The sequence below is a fragment of the Mixophyes fleayi genome, chromosome 7, assembly GCF_038048845.1.
Source record: "Mixophyes fleayi isolate aMixFle1 chromosome 7, aMixFle1.hap1, whole genome shotgun sequence".
NCBI classification, from domain to species: Eukaryota; Metazoa; Chordata; class Amphibia; order Anura; family Limnodynastidae; genus Mixophyes; species Mixophyes fleayi.
The window spans coordinates 141,154,796-141,167,006 of NC_134408.1; the positions used below are offsets into that span (position 1 = coordinate 141,154,796).

At 40.7% G+C, this 12,211-nt stretch overlaps 1 protein-coding gene across 1 annotated transcript in view; it reads left to right on the top strand.

The window, feature by feature from the left end:
- Positions 1-12,211, top strand: part of LRP1B (LDL receptor related protein 1B) — a 728,477-nt gene that overhangs the window by 675,950 nt on the left and 40,316 nt on the right. The window contains exons 80-82 of the mRNA XM_075181401.1: positions 653-826; positions 2,054-2,179; positions 3,812-3,976. Coding sequence (XP_075037502.1) covers positions 653-826; positions 2,054-2,179; positions 3,812-3,976 — 465 coding nt within the window. The remainder of the gene's footprint in view (positions 1-652; positions 827-2,053; positions 2,180-3,811; positions 3,977-12,211) is intronic.

The following is a 12,211-nucleotide window of genomic DNA, read 5'->3' on the forward strand; positions in this document are numbered from 1 at the left end:
AAGTTAAATACTGACTGTTTTTTCATGTAACACACAAATATCAACTTTAAATTTCAGTGTACAAATAAGCTATCAAGTATTTGTGTGCTACATGAAAAAACAGTCAGTATTTAACTTATGTGCAAAACAGAACACTAATTTGCGCCCCTTGCATTGTAACATGGTTTTGTCCAGGAGACTGAAATAAAAATTTTCTCAAGTTAAGATCCTTAATGAATCAGGCCCCTTGTCAGTAATTTTTTTTTCACAATAGCTTACCTATAGGCACATGACCATGCTGGGTGCATATTTGCACATTCGTTAATGGCCCTAAATGGGTTAAACAGAATAATCAGCACCATGTTTGCCTTGAAATGACATTTGGGCATTAGGTGGTTGTTTGGTTGTAATCTCTGACAAAGCCATTGCTTGTTATTAGTTGTACTGCAGAGCTTGTCTTGGGCAGACAGAAATATAATTTTGGACCTTGGAGGTCTCGCTGTCTGATGCAGCTCGTTGTTATGGAGGACATAAAACAAAGCAGAGTGACAGCTGAATTGTAAAACATTTTTACAAACATCCACATACATCAGACTCTGGTCAGAACCCCGTCTGGTTTTATGCTCCTAATAAACAGCTTGGTGACTGACTTCCTTCTCTCTCTCTCCCGAAGGACTGATGTACCCTCACAGAATAGACATATTCGAGGATTACATTTATGGAGCGGGTCTTAAAAACGGCGCTTTTAGGATACAGAAGTTTGGGAACGGTGCTATGGAATATCTAAACCTGAACGTGGAGAAAGCAAAAAGTGTCTTAGTTGCGCATCACTATAAACAGCCATACCGTGAGTAATAAAGCAATAGAACACAAAAACAACACTCAGGGGTATATTTACTAAACTGCGGGTTTGAAAAAGTGTTGATGTTGCTTATAGCAGCCAATCAGATTCTAGTTATCATTTATTTAGTACATTCTAGAAAATGACAGCTAGAATCTGATTGGTTGCTATAGACAACAACACTTTTTCAAACCCGCAGTTTAGTAAATTTACCCCTTAATGTTTTAGATTGTGTTGTTTGTATGGGAAAATTATAAACACAAGACAATGATGATGGTACCTTAAAGCACATCTAAGGCAGATGCAATGAAATCACAAACAATGAGGAATGATATAAATTTGAGGCGCCTTTCTACAACCAGCGTATTTCAAGCAGAATTGCCTATTGTGTACGCAATTCCACCTACAGATTTCCTGGAAAATATGTGGGGCTGATACAGGGTGGGCAAGTTCGCAATGCATATCTTGCAGGAAATCTCTATGCGCATGCTCAGAAAGTGGACATACGTATTTGCTCTTATTTAGACTTGCATTATTGTGACAATTATGCCCGCCCGCACTTAGAGAGGCAGCACGGGGGCAAGGAAGAGAAAACATAGTTAGAGTATACTAAAGATGTGTTGATGCTAATGCGGCTCAGGCAGACCTGCAGGAACACGCATTTTCACATGTTCGAAGGCGCAATGGCAGAACTAGCGAGTTGTGACCCCCCGAACCTCTGCATCTGCCATGCAGCGGGCCCCATTATGCCCCATTATCTCCATACCTGCTGCACCATTGGTAGTTCCGCTACAGAGAAGGTGGATGTTTTACTCCCAAGTGCAAATTCACGCTGATGAGGATGACTTGTTGCAAACCAGGCGCATATGCAGCTAATGCACCGGTGTACGCATCTCAAGATGTAGATGACTTCATATGGGTAGAAATACGCAGGTTTTCTGTGCTTTTTTAAGAGTAAGTTACTTCTGCTTTGCATCCAGCTCTGAACGAGCCCCATTGCATCATAAGTGTGACATACACAAATGTAACTTTACCTTTAACACAACTTTTGCAATGTGTCTTAGATACATGAGATAGATGACTTTGCCTTTGTGTCTATCCCTGATCTACGTTGCAGAACGTCACCTCTTTATGTTGGATTCTAAACATATGTCTAAACAAGCTGCAGTGTTTCCAATGTGACACAAGTTTTGACTCTTGAATTGACTTCTTGTGTTTGCCTCCTCCCAACAGTGCCCAATCCATGTTTGGATTTAAAGTGCGAGTTCATCTGTCTGCTAAACCCCACTGGAGCGTCATGCGTGTGTTCAGAAGGAAAAGCGCTAGTTAACGGGACATGCTCAGACCAAAATTATGCAGGTTAGAGCTAATTATACTTTACGCTAATCATGGAGTGGAATTAATGTTTTTTCTGCATAGCTGTTATGATTCTATTGAACTTGTTATTTTATATTTTGGCTGTCCAGATGGGGGACATAGCAGAGAGGATATGCATTTAATAAAATGATCAAAAATGCAATTAATTTGTACAACTTTTAAAGCAGTTTGTACCAGACTCCAGTGAGTAAATGTAATTGGAATGGCAACATTTCCATATTGTGAAGATTAATTTTTAAGACCCATAAACTGGGTACAGAGTAATATGATGACTTGGGCTGCAGTCCTCAGCTTCTGCTCACAAATCCCAATATTACATTCAGCTTGGGTTAAAGGTATTGCTGTGCACTCCAATGATCATGGGATAAGAGTGTTGCTGTGCTCTCTAATGATCGTGGGACAAGAGTATTGCTGTGCTCTCTAATGATCGTGGGACAAGAGTATTGCTTTGTGCTCTAATGATCACGGGATAAAAGTGTTGCTGTGCTCTCTAATGATCGTGGGACAAGAGTATTGCTTTGTGCTCTAATGATCATGGGATAAGAGTGTTGCTGTGCACTCTAATGAACAAGGGATATGGGTATTGCTGTGCACTCTAATGAGAATCTAGTTTTGCTGTGCACTCTAATGATGACGGGATACGAGTGTTGCTGTACACTCTAATGATCATGGGATATGAGAATTTCTGTGCACTCTAATGATCATGGGAATCTAGTATTGCTGTGCACTCTAATGATCAAGGGATACGAGAATTTCTGTGCACTCTAATGATCATGGGATAAGAGAATTGCTTTGCACTCTAATGAACAGTTTAAGTATATTGCAATGTGCTCTAATCTCTGTTGGGTGAAAATAGGGTATTACAGTATAGTCTAATGTACTCAGGGGTTATTACAATGTAATATGCATAAAAATAATGTCAAACATAGCCCAGTCATAGCACTGTGGCCATTGTGTGTTGTGAGGCAGTGGGTGGGTGAACCACCCATTTATTCTGCGGCACAATCCCAAAGCAAGGTTAAAGTGGTTGCATTATGGAAAATTGAAACTCAGTTATTTAATGTTGAGGCCAACTAATGTAATGTATATAATGTACATCACTTACTGAGTCACTGCTCCCCATCTCAATAATCCAGCTCACTTTCTCTTCCTGTCAGTCATTGTCCTCATTAGCATGTTAACACCATAAAACCATCTATTGATATATATTCCTGTGGAATAGGCAGTATCATGGTTCCAGTTGCTGATTGTATGCTACTACAACTTGCCAAGACCCTGGTTTGAATCCCACAGTCAACACCATTGTAACAATGAAAACGTCATTAATGTTTCAGTGTTCTATGCACCAAAACCTAGATTGCTGGATTTGGACAGGAAAACTGTACCTGAAACACATTCCATACACAGCATTATTTAAAAATATGAAAGCATAAAATAAAAAGCAAAAAAACCACTATTGTAGCCTCCAAAACGAATTCCCTTTCAGGCAATCATCTCTATTACCGGCCATCAAAGGGAACCCAAGTCTTATTTACAACTATTTTGTCTGACCGCCCTTTGATCGCTCCTGACTTTTCTTGGAACATGATACGATCCTTCTTTCTTACAATACAGATGACTTATGCAAACTGACTTGTGAAAACGGAGGCCGATGCATTATAAATGAGAAAGGCGATCTAAGATGCCACTGCTGGCCCAGTTTCTCCGGAGAAAGATGTGAGATGAACCACTGCAGTAATTACTGCCTGAATGGCGGAACATGTGCAGCGTCTGCTCTGGGTAAATATTTATGATTAAACATGACTTGTAACCTCAAGCCTTATGCTTACTCCTTGTTTCCCAATTCATAGTTTGCTCCTAGTTATGACTCGAAATAACTTCCTAACGAAAGGACTATAGTATTTATTTTCTCCTGTACGGAACAAACGTTCCGGATAAATAATTGAAAACTTGACTTAATGCTCTTCAAATGCTGCGTCCTTTCCAATCTGATTTTTTTTTTTATACTGAGATGAAAATAGAATTGTTAAAAATAGAATTTCCTACTGTCTGTGAAGCTGTGTGCATGATCTAGCAATCTGTGTAAGTTTCTTGGGTTCCAGATGCACGGTAAGAGGGAAATACATTGGAGGGAGGGAGATGACAGGTGGTGGGGAGTTTTTCTACTGCTGCAAAACACACTAGTGACAAATGATGACAGGCATATGAATCACAAACAGACAGCAACTTTACATCATGAATAATGCATTGTTAATGCTACTTCATGGTCCACAAGATTCTAGACTGTGTTGTTGAGCAAGTGATATGTCATGTGTCTTATTGTACGGATGCCTCAGGACCCTGAAATTCCATGTCAAGGGATGAAAGTGAGATTGTAATGTAGAAGCTTGCTGAATCATCTCGTTGTATGCACTACCAATTTCTTGGATTTACAACCACTGTTGCTTTAAAACAGAATCCACTTTTTTTTCAAACAAATGCATTCCCTATACGTTAAATATAGGGATCTCTCCGATGGGAAACCCATCTTCTGCATTGTAGGAATACTTGCAGAAATATGGCCCCCACATAGGAGGACCTGGTTCAGAGTATACAGCAAATCATCATCAGCTATTTATATAGCGCCACTAATTCCGCAGCGCTGTACAGAGAACACACTCACATAAGAAAATAGAGCACCTTGGAAGTTGTAGAACTGGCTTTTATTTCTTTGGAACCATTGTGTCATAAACCGAAGCTATGTGAAGATGGGGACTGGAAGCAGGGACAATTTAGAGCTCTGTTTGCTGCCTATGAAATTTTGACCTGCGCTCGGGTTCAAAACAGGGATCGATAAGTAAAAAGAACTGGTTAAGTTAAGAGCTATCTAGCCTCAAAGTAAATCAGTGTTAAAAGTCAGAAACCAAACACTGCAATCATTAGCACACGTAAAATATTATTTATTTCTATTTGTTTGCTACCTCGTAGAGCTCAGTTTCTTCAGAGACCTCTGACAAAGGGTGGGGGTCTTAGAGCATGGATCCAAACAGCTAATGGATGTGGAGAAGAAATGATATAATTATGAAATTGTGTATCTTTGTGTGATGCCTAAACAAGTAATAAAGCCTGCTGAGGCAGAAGGACTGATAGCAACAGCAGTTATTTATTGATATGCTGATAATTGCAATTCACCTTTCTTTTAAAGGGGCTTTCTCCTTTAAATAACCCATATACTAAAATCTAGAGATGTTCAATGACCCCTGTGTTCTGGTTTTGGTTTTGTTTTTGAATCTGGATTAACTTTATGTTATGGTTTTGGCCAAACCGTCCTTGCGTGTTTTGGTTTTGGTTTTGGAACCCGATTTTTTTTTCTAAAATCCCACAGCTGGGAACCAATAAGGTTCCCGGCTGTGCTGCAAACTCTTTCCGAGTACACACTGGTGGGTGGGCAGCTTAGGCAGTGCAAAGCGAGTTGGTACATGGGTCTCCAAATTCCCTTTTTTTCCTCCCAGTATATAAAGGGACTGTCTGATGTGTCTATTTCTATGCTGTTGTGAAAATAATCCTCCACCACCGTCCTTTGGATGTTTATAGTAGGATCAGGTGATTTTACGTCAGAGGTGTCATGTTTATTGGTCAATTCTTTTAGACCAGACCAGATGTCAAAATGTTGTGCAGAGTCATCTGCATCATCTCTGGGTCTCTTGGGAAAGCTAAGTTTTTTTCTAGCAGCAGTTGAATGAGAAACTGAAGGAGGAGACGCCGTCCTGTCACGTAACACTTGAACTGTAATCTTGCATACCAGGAGCTCCTTGCATCTCTTCAGATCTGGGTCAGTTGGAAACAAAGAGAAGACATAGCTCTTAAACCAAGGATCAAGCACAGTCGCCAAAATGTAGTGATCCGTTTTCAAGACTTTGATAACTCTTGGATCCTGGTGAAGCGAATAAAGTACTTGATCTACAAGTCCGACATACTTGGCGTAATTGCTTTGTTTAATCTCCTCCTTCAGTTTCTCAAGCTGCTTTTCCAAAAGTCTAATTAAGGGAATCACTTGACTCAAGCTAGCAGTTTCTGAACTCACTTCACAGGTGCCTACTACGAATGGTTTCAGCACCTTGCACAACACGGAAAGTATTCTCCACTGCGCTTGAGTAAAATACAACCCTTTCCCAATGTCATGGCTTGTGGAGTAAGCGTGGATGGCATTTCACTGTTCCTCCATCCACAGAAGTATATACAGGGTGGAATTCCACCTCTTGCTTCAGTTGGTGGGAGGGAAAATTAAATTGCTCTTGTAGCTGCTGCAATCTCCTACACACTGTTGCCGAATGCCAGAAATGTCCAAAAATTCTACGGGCCACAGACAGCATCTCCTGCACGTCCCTGTCATTTTTTAAAAAGCTCTGCACCAACAAGTTTATTGTGTGAGCAAAACAGGGAATGTGATGGAATTCACCAATCTGCATATCTCTCATAATATTGGTGGCGTTATCTGAAATCCTGAGGGATGACCAAGCAGGATAAGCCATGTTGCAATGACATCCCTTAGTTTTTGTAACAGATTGTCAGCTGTATGCCTCTTAGTGAAGCCGGTGATACACAGAGTAGCCTGCCACTGACAAATGTGACGTACTTGGGTACATGCTGCTGCTTTTCCTGCTGGTGTAGGCGAATCACCAACCCTGTGGGCTGTCACAGTCATATATTATTTAGTTTGCCCAGTTCCGCTTGTCCACATATCTGTGGTTAAGTGTACAGTGGGTAGAATGGCAGTTTGTAGCCCAATAATTACATTTTTATGAACCTTCTGGTAGAGGTGAGGAATAGCTTTTCTAGTGAAATGGTGTTGTGATGGAATTTGGTAACGGGGACACAATACCTCAAGTAATTGTCTAAAACCAGCTGCATTAATAGTGGATATTGGACGCTGATCTAATACTAGCATAGTCGCCGTGGCGTCTGTGATCCGCTTTGCGACTGGGTGACAGCTTTCATACTTACTTGTTGTGAACTATTAGTAGTCTTCTTCTTGGTCTGCTTCTGGGATGAAGATTCACACCCAGCAGCAACAGCAGCATTGGGACTAACGTTCAAGAATTTTTCTGAGGAATCCAGGATAGTGAAGGAGTCATCTAGTATTAGCAATTCGGATGCCGGACTAACTCCGATCGCTACTGAGGACATTAATGAGGACCATGTTGTGGGTGTAGATTGCAGGTGTCGGGATCTAGCTGACAGATGGTACCTAGCCGATGATGGACTGCTTGTTGTTATTTTTTTAGCATAAGTTTCCAATTTTCCCAAAAGCTTGCCAAGAACTCGCTTCAAATGGCGTAACATGGATGAGGTTCCTAGATGGTTAAGTTTCCTACCTCGACTGACTGTGGCTTTACATATGTTACAAATGGCTAAACAATTGTTGTCAGGATTTGGGTAAAAATAATTCCACACGTAAGAGGTGGATTTTTTTTGGTCTTATGTCCAGGCATGACAATGGCCTTCTTATCACGTGCAAGAACTGCTTCCACCGGTGCAGGACTTACACAAGCATCATCATCCTCATCAACATCCTCATTAGCGCCCTTGTCGGCTACACATCCTGTTGCAATTCCAAAGTGGCATCCTCAATTTGTGTATCACCGGCTATACTTGGGCTGTTCATGCACACATCTGCAGAAATGCTGAAAGGGGCCTTCTTTATTGGTACATCAGAATGGTCAGGATTACACATAGCACTCGTGGATAGACTTTCCTCAGGGATTTGTGTCATTTCTGAATCTGAACATACAGTTTCCTCTAATGCCTTACTGCTTTCCTCCAGCTCGGCTTTTATACGTCAAAGTATTTGATCATCACTTTTGGGGGTAAATGTATGAACATGCGGGTTCTTCAACACCTGCGTGTTCAGCGTGTTCGGCGATTAAATTTCAAGCGGCGCTGCATTGTAAAGGGAAGTTTCCCTTTACATTGCAGCGCCGCTTGAAATTTAATCGCCGAACACTCGGGTGTTGAAGAACCCGCATGTTCATACATTTACCCCTTGGAGTCCAAATGACAAGGTCTTGCTTGGTCACGACTGACCTTACAAGAGATGCCTCAATGACAGTTGCAGAACTAGCACTAGCGAAGGCCTCATTCTTTCCTTGCCACTGCGTGTGTAGAATGGCATGTTGGCAATTTTATTATTTTCTGTAGATAACCTTGCCTGGATTACAGGTCTTTTTTCTTGACCAAGGTGAAAGGTGTTTTTTTACATTTTTGTTTTTCTGACTTACAAACACATTACTTTTTCATAGGATTTACCAAATGGCGTAGAGGGATTACTATCATCATTACTGGTGCCAGCAGCTGCTTGGTGCTCCTGCTCTTCTGTGTACTACTGTGAATCCATTTTGATAACACTGTACAATTTGACTGCAAATTCAGAACACCAAGCCTGCCAGCCCTGGTTTTTCAATTTCAGCAATGACAATTAGCAATGGAGCTCTCCTCTTTGATTGTAACCTATATATCACCATACATTTTACTGCAAATTCAGATGACCAAGCCTGCCAGCCCTAGTATTTCTATTTTAGCAATGGCAATTAGCAATGGAGCAATGGAGCTCTCTTCTTTGTGTGTAACCAATATAGCACCATACAATTTGACTACACAGAAGACCAAGCCTGCCAGCCCTAGTATTTCTATTTCAGCAATGGCAATTAGCAATGGAGCTCCCCTCTTTGTGTGTTACCTATATAACACAGTACAATGTGACTGCAGATTTAGAAGACCAAGCCTGCCAAACCTATTTATTCTATTTCAGCAATGACAATCAGCAATGGAGCAATGGAGCTCTCCTGAATGTCACTGGAGACTTTGAAGAACACTGCTACCCCTCCTCTTTCTTTTCTACCTTTGACACTGCCCAACTGCTCTAGAGACTACAAAGAACTGTTCTACCCCTTCTTTGTCTCACTGTGAAATGGCGCGATATCCTCCGACGTATTGATGATGTTTTGCCTAGTTTTCAATTCTGAGGGCGTGTGAAAGTACAGAGCTGGCTCGGTTCCGTACTCGGATCTGCTAAATTCGGGTGTGTTCGGTTCTAGGGGAACCGAGCCTGAGCATCTCTACTAAAATCCCTTTGTGGAAGTTAAATAATTAGATGAAGTAAACTAAATTGATTAATATTTGTTTTCCATATTATGTTTAGTGTAATTTTGATCTGCACATTACAATCAGGAATCTGCAACTATCAGTGAAGCGATCGCTTCCTACTGTGATTGCTAGTTATGGAAGATAAAGGATTAATGCTCAAAATGATATCGTGTTTGGAATGCAAATAGGTTTGTTTAAACTGAATTAGGTTGGTTGCCTAAGGCACAACACATGCTCAGCTGTTGTAGTGAGCTGGCCCCCACTTCATCGTAGGAGTCCTTTGAACTGACCTATGATTTGCATTGTACTGTACTGACCTGACATGACCCCTGGACCAATGAAGAAAGACCTTAGCTTATCTTTGTATACATTGTGATACAATTTCTTTGAGCTTTGGAATCACAATAATAGCATTGTGCAATGTTTATTGCTAGCGATAAAACTAAATTTACATCTACCTTCCCTTCTTTGGGACCTTGGTGAACAGCTTTGGTGCTGCTGGGGTTTGATCACTCCAGTTACAGTCACTACTTTCACTTTATTTTTAGAGATCTTGTACCAACAAACCACAATTACAGCCAACTTGAATAGAACAGATGGACAGTTCATGTTGCCTTTTTTTTATCGCCCAAACACTGGAGACATTTATAAACACTAGTGTACAGGGAAAAGGTGATGTTTTTGTTTGCACCAGTTTGTGTCTCCCACTATATCAATGCTCTTTCTTCTTGCACACAAATATTCTGATTTCATGTCATAGGAGATCAAGAGCAAATATTTAATGGGGGTTTAAAATGTATCCTTCAAAAGATTGCCTAACCCCGTAAATTATGACCTTTCTTGTAATAAAGATTGATCCGGCATACATGCGATGCAATTATTACAACTGTCACCAGTCCGTTTATTATCAAAATGATTTTACTTAAACATTTACACATCCCGGACCATGATTGGCAAAACGGACAGGAGATTGAATGTTTATAATGAAAATCAATTTGTGTTGAATAAGTAAACACAATTATTCACTTTCTGAAACCCCCTCTGGTATAGAAATATAAAGAGCCTGGAGGGGAAGAAGATTATAATCATGTCAGGCCACAATCTGTCAGCGAATAATCAGTAATATAAGAATATATTTTAGTTCCTATACAGACATCGTTGACGGTACTTGCGGAGAGCTGTGGAAATGGGTTTTCCAGGAACATCTGGCTCCATACCAGATAATGTAACACTGATGAATTGTGTGCTTTTGCACAGGTTAAAGTCTTTTCATGGAATGTCCTGATTTTCATGCAGATAAAGGTGGCATGGTGGGATTGGGCATATTTAAGACCTTGACGTAAGTAAGGAACACAAAAATTAATTTCTAACATTTTCAACATATTAAAGAAGATTGGACACAGATTTGGTCCCTGCCAATAGAGCCAAAACCGATCTTTGTATCAGTATTTAAAGTGTACCTGTCACCCTCACACCCTCACACAATGTAGGTATCCATATCAGGGATTAAAGCTGAATGCTATTTGCTAGGCTTTCACTGATATTTCATTGAAATAATTGCCTGATTAATATTCATGAGGCCTGGCTAATATTCATGAGGCCTGGCTAATATTCATGAGGCATGACTAATATTCATGAGGCCTGGCTAATATGCGTGAATGTTAGCAGCAGTTCATACTATAGAGCAAATCTTATACGTTACTTGTTACACTGTAACAGCAGCACATCTCATCAACTGTCACTTTCATGTATACCATCTTGTATGCCTTTAAAAAAAATTTTTTGATAGCAACAAAACTCAGTAGAGTAGTTGTCATAATAAACATATATGCATCTCCTTCCGCCACTCTGGCTCAGGCTATGGTGCTATGTCATAGACGCTTGACTGCAATGCTCTTGTTCCATCTTGTGGACCTTCTACCTGAAGTTAGAGGTGGCAGTGCTCTCTCTCCTTCTTCCATAACTGGATTGCCTAATTGAATTTCAATGCCATTTTCCTGTGCTTCTGATTGAGCTTGTTACTTGTGGAAATTTTGGTGAAATTTGAGTGCCACGTCTGCGAATTATTTCCTTATTGGTGTCCTGGTGCTAAATTCTGTACCTTTTTGGGCTATCAGAATTATTTTTTTTGCTTGAGCTCCCCACTTAGTTTGCCGGGCCACCCATCTAAGGCTCCCACTCTGGTCTCCTGGTCATGTCCGGGGGCTTGAACATTTGCAATGAAGCCCGCTTTGAGAGCTTCAATGCATATTCCCCAGCTTCTACACATCCTACCGATGCAAGTGGCACCTCTTCTGAGCATTCTGGGCAGCACGGTGTCTAAGTGGTTAGCACTTCTGCCTTACAGCACTGGGGTCATGAGTTCAACTCCCGACCATGGCCCTAACTGTGTGGAGTTTGTATGTTCTCCCCGTGTTTGTGTGGGTTTCCTCCGGGTGCCCTGGTTTCCTCCCACACTCCAAAAACATACTGGTAGGTTAATTGGCTTCTATCAAATTGACCCTAGTCTCTCTCTCTGTCTGTCTGTGTGTGTGTGTGTGTCTGTGTGTGTGTGTCTGTGTGTCTGTCTGTGTGTGTGTGTTAGAGAATTTAGACTGTAAGCTCCAATGGGGCAGGGACTGATGTGAGTGAGTTCTCTGTACAGGGCTGCAGAATTAGTGGCGCTATATAAATAAATGGTAATAATAATAATAATAATAATAATAATAATAATAATAATAATTCTGTGCTTGGAGCAGACCATTGCTCAGAACATATTCTTGTGCAATTAGCATAACTCCCTTGTTTCCTCTTTAGATTATAAACTCATTGTCCTCTCATCATCTGTCTTAGTATAAATCTCAAAATTTTTACCTATTGTACAGTACTGCACTATGTTGACGCTTTATCAAT